The sequence below is a fragment of the Zingiber officinale genome, chromosome 1B (genome assembly GCF_018446385.1).
Source record: "Zingiber officinale cultivar Zhangliang chromosome 1B, Zo_v1.1, whole genome shotgun sequence".
Classification (NCBI taxonomy): domain Eukaryota; kingdom Viridiplantae; phylum Streptophyta; class Magnoliopsida; order Zingiberales; family Zingiberaceae; genus Zingiber; species Zingiber officinale.
The window spans coordinates 102,701,633-102,717,714 of NC_055986.1; the positions used below are offsets into that span (position 1 = coordinate 102,701,633).

Below are 16,082 nucleotides of genomic sequence, written 5' to 3' on the forward strand. Positions count from 1 at the left end.
AGAGAAAGAAGGCAAAGCGGAGCGGACATGATAGCAAGTCCAATGGCAAAGGTCAAAAAATGCTATGACATGGACAGCACTAAGATGCAACAGATGCAACGATAAATATAAAAATAAGTAATGTTGGGCTCGGAGAAGACAAGAATGACATACTATAGGTAAACATAACAAGTTCTCCACCTAGTGGTTCTCCACCTAGCCACTACTCTCTCTCTCCACCCTCTCCTCTCCTCTCCTCCCCTCCCCCACTAGCAAGTAAACATGAGTCTCAAACCATCCTCTCTCTATCGACACATTGATCTAAAGTTGAAGGAATTAGCACCTACAAATAATTATTGAATATTCATTTTTTTCATCATAGTTAACTCCTCAGTTATGAATTTTTTTTAATTTTAAGTAGATTTAACAAGTTGGATATAAATGATTGTTTGAGGTGAAGTGTTAAAGTTGCTAAAAGCAAATAGATAAGGGCAACCCGATGCACGAAGCTCCCGTCATGCAGGGTCCCGGGGAAGGATCCATTGTATGCAGCCTTACCCTGCTTTTTGCAAGAGGCTGTTTCCAGGATTTGAACCCGTGACCTTTTGGTCACATGGCAACAACTTTACCATTGCGCCAAGGCTCCCCTTCTGCTAAAAGCAAATAGATACTTGCATGAATTAAGTACCGATCGATGTCGGTGGGCACAGGTTAAATTCACCGTCCCGCCCGCCGACCGACATCAACACCACAACCTAGCGAGGCCGCCTCCACAAACGTGGTGGCTACTACAACTTCGTGGTTTTTTTATTGTTGTTTCCTTTTTAAAAAATTTTATTTTTTAAAGGGTAATTCCTTTCCCTTGTTATTTGTTTTCCCTTCTTAATTTTTTTTCCCTTGTTCATTCATTAATTTTTTTTCCTCCTTGTTAATTTTTCCCTCCTTTATTCAATAATTTTTTCCCCCTCCATCAGTCCACAAAGGTAAATAAAGAGAAAAAAATATCACTTTAACCTTTAAGAATGGTTAATTATGTTCTCACCTTCATCTCTTCACAAGTAGAAAACAAATCATTAAGGATGATTATCTTTTTCCATGTCCACAAATAAGCATAGAGAGAAAAAATATATATAAGGATATAGGAGACAGATTATTATGATTATATATATATATATATATAATTTCTAACTTTATAAAAATACTACTCCTAATGAAATAAGTTATTCTTTATATAAATTTGATTTAATTTTAAATTCATCAAAATAAATTCAAATTAAACCTAGTTTAAACCTACTTGACCATGGGATGTCTACTTGATGGATTTCAATTAACCCTAAATCGACTTTACTCAATAAGTATCAAACATTTAACGAGACAATATCAAAACCTAAACTCAACATTCAACATCTCAAATATAACACATTAGTAAACATCTATAACAATCAAATATTGATAAAAATATTTTTTAATTAATATATTTTATATTTAAAAAGTTATTGAAATTGTATCGGCATGACACGATATAAGACTGAAACCGTATTATTCCGATTGCAAAACCAAAACTACAACATGGCTCAAAATTTTAAACAATGGTTACTTGTGTCAGGGGATTAGTGCCATATGATATTAGTAAATATTGATATCTCAATATCAACAAATGGTATTTCTATAATTAAAAGCAAGTAATAGAAATGTTCAAATAAGAATTTGTGTGGGTTAGATATAGCTAAATAACCTTTGACCGACAATTTGTATTGATGATAGTTTAATCTTCTCAAGAGAAACATATTACCTGTCATCAAATCAGAAATTTGCTTGATCGGGTTGACAGTCGTAAAATTGCTAAATCTATCTAGTGGAATTGGAAACATCTGCCATCCATGAAGGGCAGTGCCATCTATGAAAACATTAGACAGTATTCCCTGATTCAAAAGGATGTCAATTAAAATCTCCGTTCAAGAATTTGGACCCAATGAAACAACAAAACTTAACTTTGAAAAAAACAATACTCCATACACTGCAGCAGTTCACAATCTCAAAGATTAGCATTTCAATTACCAACTACAAAAGAACGAAAAGGTATTTGAAGAAGGAAATTTTTTTGTGAAAACATTTCCTTAGTCATTGCAACAATATATTGATATCCAAATTAAGAAAATATGGGACCATTGGGAAAAGTGATAATCTATTTGACCAAAGGATGCCAAAAATAAATGAATGCATTCTCAGTACCTCAATGGAAACAAAACAGAAGAGAATTCTAACCGTGTCATGGAACAACATTGATAAGTGATGCTAGTTTATTTAGATTACAGTAGAAGAATATTGCAGATGAATCAAGAGATTCCAAATAATCTAACTCAAACAATTAAAAGATTACCCAAAGAATTCAGGTTTTAGCAAATTCCAAAGCAACAATTATACATGACAAGGTGATTAAATCTGTAATAAGATTCAGCAGGATCCCATTACCGAAATTTCTTCTTCTAGCTAGTATGGATAAGGGAAACCAAATAGTAATTACAGATGTTGCCATGGCCCATGAATCACATTTTTACCTTCAAACTGATGGATAAATTCTTTGAAGGATTTGTGAATTGATACTCAAATATTCAAGTTGTATAAATTTTGAAGAACAATTGGGCATGACCAGGTGATTAAATATTAAGATTGAGCACCACCCAATAACTAAAATATCTTTTGGTAGTCAGGTTAGATAAATGAAACTAAATAACAATCACGCATGTTATCTTGATTCAAATCCTTACCTTCCAACTGGTATGAATTCTCGATTAATTTTTATCAGTATAGTGATAACATTTATAACAATGTTAAAGATAATAGTTCATCATCATCAAGTTATGTCAGTCCACACTAATTGGAGCCAGCTACATATATTGCTCATAGAATGATAAATTAATCTAAAACCCATTTCCCAAATCCCTTGAAAGGAGGGCAAGAACCATGTTTGTTTCATTTCCTTCCTGTATCTATTTTTTGTGATGAGGTAGAAGACAGTAAGTAACCATAACAGGAAGCATGAAAAAGTGTGTTGCTTTGTCCAGGTAATAGGCCCACTAGTCACCATATTCTCCTTCCCTTTGATGGTTGCTCCTTGTGACTTGATTAGATGCCAATCCTCTTCTACTCTAATATTTAGTCTATTGGCTAGTGGAGCCAAGTTCTCTAGAGTTTGACGGACTGTGCATGATTATTGAAAAAAGCCAATAAAAACAAATAATGTAATCGAGAACATCAACTGGCATATCTAGTGTCTAATATGATCTGTGAGGCTCAAAGAACTAGGAGCATATACAGTCTAATAATATGCAAACAAAAACAAGATTTGCTTTTATAACAACGGCTCAATTCAGGGCAGCCTAAGAGAATAGCATCTAACACATAGGTTGATATGTGAAGCAATGATTCTTAGGCCTATCTTCAGCACTTAGATGCACATATTACACAACTAGAAAATTTGCAAGTTCAATATTTAACAAAATTGTCTGTGTTTTATTTATTGAATTACCTTCTTATCAGAGATGTATTGACCATAATTTAGACGACCCAAGTTTTCCACCTGCATTTAAGATCAAATTCAAAGTTAAAATAATTAATAACACAATTTTAAACAAACTCTTGCAAGATGTTAAACAAAGGCAACTAATGTAAGTGGCAATTCCTTTTTGTTTGGCGTGACCACTTCATGAATATCGAGTGCTCTGTGAATCTAGACTCTAATTACCATACAAGTATGAACTCCAAAGATTAAGCCAAAATATATCTGAAATGATAAGAGTATTGTACAGCACTTCCAGCATGCACAGAAAAGCAATGATTCAGCAAATGTCACTAACATAGTTTGAAATCTCATACCATATCTGAAACAGTCGAAACATATCGTTCCGGTAAATCACCGGAACTCAATACCACTCGGCACTAAGGTTCAAAATCCTGAGTCATACTTGTTTTTTCTGTCTTTGAATAGAAAGATATTGTTCTAGTATCGTGTCGACGATCCATGCATGGTGGGTGACAAATTGGAAGATTGAAAAAGGAGATGAACAAAGAAAGAAGGCATTATCTGTGCTAAGTGGTATCAAATTTTGATAATTTACTATGTTTCGACTGTTTCGCCTAGCATGGTACAAGATTTAAAACCATGCTCACCCTACATAATTGCTCCTTCAACTCCAATCCATTACTAGCACCATGTATCAAAACATCAACACAATGCTGAAATAGTATCATTCCAATCAAAGACTTAAACAACACCGAAACATTGGTCATTAAAGACAATTATGTAGAGCACCTGAATCGAGTCTCACAAGCTCAGAAGCACAGGCTGGTCTACCATAAACCTCTTATCATAGACCATGTTATAGAATAGTTCATATAGAGTTATGATCCCTCCCTAAGCTAGCATGAAATACGTATTCAATGTTGTCTTCATGATTTCGATTGAACTGAGTGGAGTCAAAGGAGATTTAGTCGGTTCACATCAAGAAGGATTTAATTGAATAAAGTTAAGATGAGTAGAAGACAGTAGGGTCAAGCTGAGTCACATTGTCAACTTGATCGTAGATAAGACATTGTTAGGATCATGGTACCATTTATATGCCAATTTCGGGAATGCATGCCTTCTCAAATCAAGGTTTACAAACACAACTATATTTGCAATCTGTGCAAGCAAGAAATGTTTCGAAATGAAAACAAAGGATGAAAAGAGGACAAAACACAAAATAAGAAATATGAGAGAAACTTTTTACATGTTTTAGCAAGTTTTTCAATATCCATGATCACATGAAGACAATTTTTTTGTTATGCTGACATCATATCATCGTGATTTGACTTTTACTATGATATAGTTAATGCTGTGTTATAGCACAAGGAGTCTAAGGTTTACATTCATAACAAAATCATAAAGATTTGATCACCTAGGCCCAGATTGAATGCCAAAATTGAGACATTATTAATTCATCCAGAACCAAGCTCGAAAAGCACTGGTTTTGAAAAACTAGAGTCAATTCAAAAAAATCATAAACCTACTAACAGACTGGACCCTCAAAGTACTGCATGATGCATTAATTAGGTTCCACTAGCAACCTCCCACTTGGAAATTGATTCTCAAACTATGGACCATCTTTTCATATTTGTTTATGTACGTTAACAGTATGTGGTAACTTCTCAACAATACCACATAAAGGTCAGCTAAATTACAAAGCAATCATTAGATGACTGATGACTTTCTTAATATATATATATATATATATCTTATTAAATGATCGACAGTTATTATCTAGAAATACTCATACAAAATGCTACTTGATGAATTCTTCCTATTGTCAATAAAATTTGGATTCTGTGCATGGTGTATAACTCACAAAATATCACACTACTCTTTTTTTCCCAACTCTGGCAAAGTTCTTTAGCCAAATCATAAACTTATTTAAGTAACAGAAACATGTCTGTTGTGAAGAGAGAACCATTATCAACACCAATTGATAATAATACCATGAAAATATAGATATAGTGGTATAGCCAAAGTGCTCCTTTCAATATTCATGTCTCCACTTCTGTTTTCATTAACAAGACCCAACAATCTCATGCCAATTTGCAGAAACAAAGTGAGACATTCATATATTTCATGTAATGGGAAGTCCACTTCACAACTTTTTCCTTGGATTTTCCAAGCGCCTGTTCACATCTCCCATTGCATATGTTTTGAGAGAAGAGAAGAGAGAGATTGATTTCTTTCCAATTGAAAGAGGATCAAATTGAGAGTGAAATTAAGAGAGGAAGAAGATTTAAAGTATACCTAGTTTTTTTTTAAAAAAAAAAAAAACATGGTGTAAGAACTAATTGTTTCTACTCGGTGAAAGTGAGAAATATGTGAAGACAAGAAAGTGCAAAGAAATAAGAAATATAATATCAAAACAGAGACAAGGCTAAATTCTCACAGCTTCCTGGCTAATTTTTGCAGCTACTTGGCTGCACAAAGGAAATTCTTGTTCTTTTGCTATTGAATGTCCATCAGGCCATTTGGTTTCTCCTTTTCATGAGAGAGTTAATTGTTCATTTTATAAGTTATAACATTAGGATTTAGAAGTCTACGGAGTACATGCATAATAAGAATTGATCATGACAATATGATATCATATTCCATACTAAAAATTAACTTGCAACTTTTGGAGATCTGATCATCCCGGTCAATTTGGTTGAGCACAAGTTTGGCTGAGCACCAAGTTTAATGTCTCAGCCAAGTTTAATGAAGGACAACTAGGTAAATTCACAAAGCTATAAACTAACTCAATGGCACAACCACACCATGTTCAATGATGAACAACTAGGTAAATTCATAAAGCCATAAACTAACTCAAATGCACAACCTTAAATCTCTTCTTAGCACATCATCGGTGCTCCATTCCTCTAACAAAGCATCAACAAGTGAACTAAGGCAGGTTTGAATAATCAAGGAATTAACTAGGCCAGTGTAGTGGAATGGTAACATTAGTTAAGTGATCAGTGGTAATTTTGAGTTACGTCTTGTCATTATGTTGAGTCATGAGCAACAATTAAAATACCGTTCTGTGTCGCCCAACATGGACAGTTTTTACCATTCCGCAGCTTGAGCGAAACTGGCACAGGAGATGGGATAACTTCATGCGTCATGCATCACGCGATAGAAGGAATCGCGTTGCGTCGAGCAACAGGAGTCGCATCGCGTCACGCGACAGAAGGAATCGTATGTCAGGGACGGAAGGAATTGCGACACAAGGAAGCAATTTGATTCCTTCTGTCAATTGATTAATAAAAAAACGCTATATAACATAAGAGGCAACGACGGCGAGAGATCATCGGTAGCAGGGAGGCAGCAGCAAGGGCGGTGACCACTCCAGACAAGTATGATTTCAATTTGACTTAAACAAGCAAAGGCTTCATACCGGAGGAGACGGAGGCGTACCAGAGGTGTCAAAGATGTCGCAGGACTCCTCCGACATTGCCGGAAGCGTCATGGGATCACAAGCATGCCAGAGGTGGCTCCAATCCCTCTTCGCAAGAGCCACAGCGCGAAAGTCGTGTGTCGAAGGCATGGCATCGCAACCGCCGCCGAAAGCGTCGCCACACGCCTCCGGCACCGTGTGTCCACGAGGCATTTCTAATCATCGAAAATTAAATCAATAATTTAATTAATTCAAATATTTCCCAACTTAGGTATGATATTTCGAAGAGCCTTTCATAAACCTTAATTAAATTATCCTCAAAAATATATATAAATATATTTAAATTTTAAAAATTAAATAATTTTTATTAATTAATATTCTGAAAAAATACTATTTTAAAATTTATTTAGAAATTTTAAAAAAATATAAACAAATCTAATAAATCATATTTATATTCTAATATTTTTAAATTATTTTTTACTGTTTTACTATTTAATTAATATTCTGATATTTTTTTATCATTTAAATATATATTATTTAAATGAATAAATAGTTAGTTTATATAATCATTATATATAAAGTAGCATTTTGTATTAATTTATATACTTATTATATTTATTTTTTTTGGGTCTTAGAATCAATTTGAAATTTGGATCCACAAATATTAAGATATTTAGTTTTTTTCACTTTTAGGATTCTTGCTTCCAAAACATATGAAACATATATTTTTGTCTTATAATGTCTCTACTTGATCTACCTAGGAAATATTATTTGTCCTTCATTCTAGAAATCTGCCTACGAAATATTATCTGTCCTTTATTTCAAAATTTTTAATAAAGGTATGTTATTAAGTTTATGATTCCTAATAAAACACTTATAATCTTGTGCACTTCTGATCATTCTAAATTTAGAAAGTTGAATTAATATTCTTAGGAGATTGTTTCAAGTTTACTTTATAACAATATGTTATAGAAGATTGTTTTCAGAAAGTTGTTTTTTATATACTTAATTTGTAAGTTTACAATGAAAAAGACATTTTGACGACATTATAATTCTTAATTTTTTTATAATGCATAGATAATGGTACCAAAACAATAATCTCATGATTCAGCTTCGAGACATGCACGTCGATTAGAAAATCAATTTTATTGGCAATGTTTGTATTGCGATATGATTGGACGCAACGATGGGGTCACACGCATAAAACATCTTCCTAGTGGATATCCGGATATTTCTAATTGTCCAAAAGTTTCTCAAGAACTTCGTCGTAAAATGAAAAAGGAACTTGATGGCAAAAATGGATTAAAGTAGAAACAATAATGTGAACTTGTTGATAGCCGAAGCTCTAAAAAACCAATCTATGATGAATTTAAAGGTCATTGTGAAGTTCCAAATGACGAAGATTTTTTAACAGCTCGTGCCTCTCGAACTCAATATGACTATGAGCAAAATATGCACTAGTTGGAAGTGGCTCAACTATTACAACAACATTAGGAAGGAGTGCAAGTGTTCGTATTACTTCAACACAAGGTGGTAATGGGCATTTTTTTCCTTCTACGGGACGAAGACGTGCAGTTGATATTACTGATCTTGATCCACTGGCCTTCACAGACCAAGCTAGCAAATAAACTATGATTGAAGATGCATATACAAAAGAGAATAAGAAATCAATCGGTCAAAGTATTACTAAATTTTTCCATTTTAATCATATTACCCCTAATGCAGCAAACGACACATACTATCGTAGCATGGTGTCGAACATTCAAAAACCTGGTTCCGGTATTCAACCTCTAACTGCATATGAAATTGTCAGTCCATATTTAGATGAACAAGTGAAGAAGATCAAAACTTGGATCCTATCATGCAAGAAGCAATGGAGCTTATATAAGATTACATTGATGTGTGATGGCTTGGACAGGACCTACAAGAATGAGTATTATCAACTTTATATTATACTGCAATAGAAGGTGATATTTTATTAATATATTGATGCAACTACAAACTATCATGATGTACCTTACATATATTGTTTGATGGATAGTATAATGCAAGAGATAGGTGCAGAACATATAGAACAGATACAGATAACGGTGTCAACTTTAAGAGGGCTAGAGAGTTGTAGGAGCACAAGTATTAAACATTATTCTGGACATCATGCGCAGCACACTACATCAATTTGATGATGCCAAATATCGGTAAACTCGATAGTGAAGAAGATAGTGAAAAAAGGTCAATCTTTAACAAAATTCCACTATAATCATCATTGGGTTAATTGATTAATGAGGAAATTTATTGATGGGGAGATTCTGCCACTAGGAGCGACTAGGTTTTCCACTCACTTTCTCCTATTAAAATCGTTGAATCAGAAAAAAGTCGAATTGAAAGTCATGTTCACCTCTGAGGATTGGGAAGTCTCTCGATATTCTAACACGACCAAAGGTAAAGAGGTGCAAAAAATTATTATATATGTTAAACTTTGGAATTACATCGCAGATATACTTATAACAGTAGAACCCTTGTACGTTGTTCTACGTAAAATCGATATAGATAAGAAGCCACAAATGGGCAACGTTTACTGCCTAATACATTACATTGATATAATCACTACAAGCTGTGATGATCAATGGGAAAATATATTCATTTGGCAGGTATATATTTTTTAATGATAAAGGATTTATAATATTGTTATTAATAATTATATATATTTAATTATTGTAGATTATTATCTCAATTCGGCATATCAATAGATTCAATACCGTTATAATCTTGCCACAAATAATGATTTATTTGTGACCCTCAGACATGTAATATCAAGACTACAAACAAATTGAAAATCAATTGTTGACACTATTAATGAAAGTCGATTATTTCAAGACATATGACTCTTTTAGTAAATGGAGGAATTGAGAATCAATTCCTATTGTAGTGTTATGTATATATAAAATGGATGCAGATAAATATAGTAAAAATTATTACTAATTATTGTCAACAAATATAAATACTATTTTAATTTTGTTCTTATTTATTTTTGAGCTGAATGGTGGTTACAAAATGGAAGATCAGCTCTAAATTTGAAAAAGATTGTAATACGAATTCTCTCACAGACATCTTCAAGTGGTTGTGAAAGAAATTGGTCAATTTTCTCCCTCATTCATACAAAAGTATGAAATTGTCTTTCTTATCATCGCTTAGAGAAAATGGTCTACGTTCATTATAATATGCGCCTTCAACTTAAGAGCAATAACAGAGAATAAAGAACAAGAGTCTAGTGATGTAGACCATATTGGATTAGTCTAAACTGAGAATTATGGTGGAGTGTTATTGAGACTGAGAATCCATTACTTGATGAAGTAGTGGACCCACCACATTGAAAAAATGCAAGCTACGGAGATATCTACGAGGAAGAAGATGATGAAGCTTTTGATTAAAAATTTTGATTTTCTATATCTTGGTCTAGACATTCTCAAACATCCCAACCCCAAACCCAACTAAAGTCTAAAGATAAAGGCAAAAGCAAAGACAAAGCTCCTGTAATTTTTACTAAAATGAAAGAAAAAGGTAAATCTCCTGCTTTTACGAGAAGGGGTCAATTGAGAATTAGTGAAAATCTACTCGATGCAATTGATAAGCAAGAACATGATGACAGTGATGAAACATTATATGTAGTCCAACGAGAAGTTCGAAATGTGGATAGTGATGTTGATAGCAATGCAAGTACTCAGGGAAGTGATGATAGTGGTGATGCTCTGGTAGGTAAACCTCCTGCTTTTACGGGAAGGGGTCAATTGAGAATTAGTGAAAATCCACTCAATGCAATTGATAAGCAAGAACATGATGACACTGATGAAACATTATATGTAGTCTGACGAGAAGTTTGAAATGTGGATAGTGATGTTGATAGCAATGCAAGTACTCATGGAAGTGATGATAGTGGTGACGCTCTGGTGGTAAAAATTATATTTCCCCTACTCTAGCACTGGAGCAATGGACATGCAAGACAGATTACACACATGCAACTCAAGATTATGATCATAAAATTAGAAGTAGAACTATTCAATATCAACGTCGACATAAGGGTGACAAACAAAAGAAAACTCAAAATTATCGAGACAGATTACACACATGCAACTCAAGATTATGATCATAAAGTTAGAAGTAGAATTATTCAATATCAACGTCGACATAAGGGTGACAAACAAAAGAAAACTCAAAATTATCGAGATATGCTGGAGAGTTTAACTGAGATTGATTATGGTCGAAGTTCATCATACTCGCAGCCTTCTTATTATAACTCTGATGCATCATATGGTGATCCATCATACCAGCGCTCGAGGACGTATGCTTATCCTTATCCTGTGCTTGTACTCGTTCCGATTTTAGTAGTGCCAGTTCAAATCCAACTTCCAATGTTTAATCGAGACACGTTGATGGACATGTGGAGAAATCTATATCAATATTGCATGTCATGGGATGATTATTTAATCTGAACGTTGAAGAACTATGGAGTTGACCTAAACAGAATGTTACAAGAACCACTAATTTCATCTGATTCACACCACTCCTTTTGGTATTAGTAAGGTAACATATTGTGATGTATCAATTTTAATTCAAATTATTGATAGATTAATTTTTTTTTAAAGAAAATTATATTTAATTCTTTTTTCTAACCATATAAAGTTGTCCACTAATTGAGAATTTATATAAAATCAATATACAACTTATTTTTAAATTATACACAATAAACATATTTATCTAATAATTATTATATAAAAATAAAAAATACTAAAACCATATCGGCATGGCACGATACGATACCGAAATCGTATCGTTCTAGTATGGAACTGAAACCTCGACACGAGTCGAGATTTTAAACCTTGGTTGTGAGTAAAATCATTATTCAATAGCTGACAAATAATTTAAACAAGGCTTGAGTGTGAGATACATTGAGATACAGATCTTATGAAATAAGAGTTTGGTTTAAGCCAAGAATTCGCCAAGTTTGTCTTTACCAAATCAAAGAGGGATTGAACTAATTGAATCAGAAGAGAACAATTAATTGATAAGGATATTTTATAAAGAGATGACTTAGTCGTACAATCAAGATATATAGAGTACGTAAGTTCAAGAACACGAGATATGACGTTGGCTAGCTGGGAGGGTTATACTTATTCACAAGGGGAAGAATGAGGATGCTTCATATTTGGCCACTTGCAAGAGGACTGTTTCTTTGAAAAACACAGAAAGGGAGAAAGAGAAATTGTGGGGGATTTCCTACTCAAATAGCATCCACAATTCATGGCATGTTTCCAGCATAACATAGACGGGCGGACAAATTTGATATCTTGCTTAAAAAAAAAAAGAATGCTAGTCATCTTCCAATAGCCTTCAAGCTATCTGAGTGATAGGATGTGCCTTGCTAAGGTAAAGTGGTGGTCAACAGAGAAAATGTGTTGGGATACAACTTATGGAGGTATGGGGCTTGTGTGTAGAAATATCTACTGATAGAAGTGGTTATGGTAAGAGTGATGAAGGTGACACCAATTGCTTCTAGCATATTGCTCCTGATGAAGAGGGCGACTTGTCAAGGAGGATTGTGTTGGCGCAGTGGGGCCGGCAAGAGGGGGGTGAATTGCCTACAAAAAAGAATAAACCTCTTATCGCTCTTTTGATTTGATTAGTAGCACAATAATAATAAAAAGAATAATAAAACCGAACAATTAAAGAAAAGTAAGAAGACAATCTATAGGTGATTGTTAATCCAAGGCATTGAAGAAAGCTCCACTAAAAAAACTACTTTGTTGAAGGCGGAGTAGCCTCTTATAGACATTAACAGCTCACAGAATGACTAGGAAGTGAATACAAGACTTGTAGTTCAATTGTTCATTATTTCCTAGGTCCAGGGGTCTTTTTATAGCCCCTGGAAAACTCTATCCGCATCTTGAAGGCGCCTCCAATGAGGTCCAAGGCGCCTTCCATTGGATAAGTTTTATCCGCTGCGAATAAAACTCTATCCACGGCTAACAACTATCGGAAGGCGCCTTCAAATGCTGGAAGACACCTTCGTACTGTTCATCGAAGGCGCCTTCCATACGGCAGATCAGCTCCTTTGCTAATCTCTTCGCGTGGGTGATGCTCCGGCTAACCGAAGTTGAGCTCACCCGAACCCAACTCCGACCTTCTCCTCGAGCAGCCATCCTCCCGCACTTCTCATCCCTCGACCACCGGCGCGTCCTTCTCGTCCATCGGTGTACTCTTCCGCAGCATCTCATCATTCGAATGCATCGAGCCCGTCAACTCTCTTCCCGTGCCATCCTTCTCGCTAGCTGTGTCTTCCGCTTGACTTCTTGTGTTTCTAAGCTCCTGCACACTTGGACACAAGGATCAAACACAATAGGGCCTAACTGAACTTAGTTGATCACATCAAAACTACTCAAGGTATTAACAATTACTCTCTTTTTTATGTGCATCAATCCAAGTTCTAGGGTTAAAAATGCAATAATATAGTAAAGCAATGATTTAAACAAGTTAATTGCAAAAAGAAATACAAGGATAAAAATTATAGGAATTAAGCGAGTTAATAAAAATTGCAAATTTCATAAAAAACAAAAGAATTCTAGGGGCACATCTCCCCCTTAATTTGTAACTATTTCTCCCCCTTTTATCACATAAAAAAAAAAGAAACATAACATAAACAGGTAGAAAATTTTTATATAAATTTCTATGGGTACATAACAAGAAATCTTAGTTTAATGGCAGAAAAAGTAAAAGTTTTCAAATTTCTATTTACTTTGAATTTTTAATTTCGAATTTCTTTTAACAGATAATATTATATTTTATCACAAAAAATAAGATTTTTAAATTTTAAGTCTGTAAAATAATTTTAAATTTCAAAGTATGTTTTTCGTTAAAAAAAATTGGAAAAAAATTTATTTGTAGATTAAATCATCGGGAAGTAAAAAAATAAATTAACTCAGAATACGAACAGAAAAAAAAATATTTTTCTAATTGAGACAATTTCAAAAAAGATAAATTTTAATCTAAAAAAGATTTTGGAATCCAATATAGGTTCCTACCTATTGGATTTATAAAAAATTTTGGAGATACATAATTTCTAGGGATTTTCCTTATCTATCCCAAGTGATTTCTAATGTACCAGTTGATTCTACTATAATGTCTAAATTTTGATTTTTGATAACTATTTGAATACAAACATGCATAGTCATTTTCTAATTTTTCTATTTGTACTTTCAATTTATCATTTTCTATTCTTAGATTATCATACCTTATTATGGGGCATGAATTACCTAAAGTTAGTTTTATCCTAGCATTTTTTCTTTCTAGTTTTACTAAATCCTTGGAGAGTACCTTAATAAATTGAAATGACTTTTCAGGAGGTAAGGCACGTACCTTACTTACCTCATGTTCTAATGCTCCTCCTTCATCGCAACTTTCTTCTGAAGATCCTCCCCCTTCATCAATGCTTATCTCTGAACTGCTTTCACTTTCTTCTTGGTAGTCGACCAGTAGGGCTAATCCGACGTAGGCCTCGATCTCAGACTCCGAGGACAAAGATTCATCCCATATTATCTTTAAATTCTTGAGCTTCGATCTTGTTGGTCTTTTTCCCTTGTCTTTCTCCTTTTTCAGTTTGGGGCAGTCGTTGTGTCCTTCTTCTTGGCAATTGTAACATCGAATCTTCCTTTTGCTTTGAAAGTCATTTTTCGCCTACGACTTGAATTTATTAGATTTAATAAATCTATTAAATTTCCTTATCAGTAATACTGCTTCATCTACGTCGATGGATGCTTTGGAGTCAGAATCTAGTCCACCCTTCTAGGCTTGTAGTGCTAAGTTCTAACTTGGTTCCTTTCTTTGTCTTGCACACCGAGACTCGTGTAATTTGAAAGTGGAAAAAAGATTTTCTAATGTACTTACCTCGAGATCTTTGGAGATATAGTAGGAGTCTATTATAGATGTTCATTCCGATGTTCTTGGGAATGCATTTAAGGCATACCTTTGCACGTCCCGATTAGTTACCGTTTCTCCGAGGTTCGTTAATCTAGTGATTAGCTCCTTGATTATTCCGTGTAGATGAGCAACCGATTCGCCTTCTACCATCCGGATGTTACTGATTTGATTCCCGAGAGGTCCCGTCTCGTGAGCTTTGCTTCGGACGTTTCTTCATGTAGTTTCAGGAACTTCTCTCAAAGATCCTTTGTTGATTCTTAAGTACCGATTTTGCTAACTTCCTGCGGAGGTAGCATGCTCAGCAGATAGAATTTGGCTCGTCCTTTAACTACGAAGTCCGCTGGTTCTTTCTTTGTCCATCAGTGCTCCTCTTTCTCAGCACCTTGTTAGTCTGTGGGGGCTCCAAAACCATATTTCATAATTAAGAGAATTTCAAAATCTGTTTTAAAAAATACTTCCATCCGACGTTTCCATTGTGTGAAGTCTCCCTCGAACTTCGGCGGATAAATGCTCAGTCCGACTATTGTTTTTGTACTTCAGCCGGTGGTTAGCCCTTCTAAAGTAGTTGGGCTCTGATACCACTTGTTGGCGTAGCGGGACTAGTAAGAGAGAGGTGAATTGCCTTAAAAAAAATAAACCCCTTCTCGTTCTTTTGATTTGATTAGTAGCACAATAATAATAAAAAGAATAATAAAACTGAATAATTAAAGAAAAGTAAGAGGATAATCTATTTATTTGGTTACAACATAGGTGGTTATTAATTCAAGGCATTGAAGAAAGCTTCGCTAGAAAAACTACTTTGTTGAAGGCGGAGTAGCCTCTTATACACAGAATGACAAGGAAGTGAATACAAGACTTATAATTCAGTTGTTCATTATTTCCTAGGTCTAGGGGTCTTTTTATAGCCCCTGGAAAACTCTATCCGCAGCTTAAAGGCGCCTCCAATAAGGTCCAAGGCGCCTTCCATCAGATAAGTTTTATCTGTTCCGAATAAAACTCTATCCGCGGCTAACGATTATCGAAAGGCACAAAGGCTGGAAGGCGCCTTCATACTGTTCATTGAAGGCGCCTTCCATACGGCAGATTAGCTCCTTTGCTGCTCTCTTCGCTTGGGTGATGCTCCGGCTAACCGGAGTTGAGCTCATCCGAACCCAATTTCGACCTTCTCCTCGAGCAGCCTTCCTTACCGGC

At 34.6% G+C, this 16,082-nt stretch overlaps 1 protein-coding gene across 3 annotated transcripts in view; it reads right to left on the bottom strand.

Annotated features, from left to right (window-relative positions):
• LOC121970545 (beta-galactosidase 8-like) overlaps window positions 1-16,082 on the bottom strand; it is a 62,676-nt gene that overhangs the window by 13,872 nt on the left and 32,722 nt on the right. For 2 of the 3 annotated variants that reach the window (XM_042521328.1, XM_042521337.1), the window contains 2 exons: window positions 3,509-3,559; window positions 1,772-1,901 (listed from right to left, as the gene is read on the bottom strand). In XM_042521328.1, coding sequence (XP_042377262.1) covers window positions 1,772-1,901; window positions 3,509-3,559 — 181 coding nt within the window. Of the gene's footprint in view, window positions 1-1,771; window positions 1,902-3,508; window positions 3,560-11,800; window positions 12,557-16,082 lie in introns of those variants that run through there. The other variant, XM_042521345.1, reaches the window with a different exon arrangement.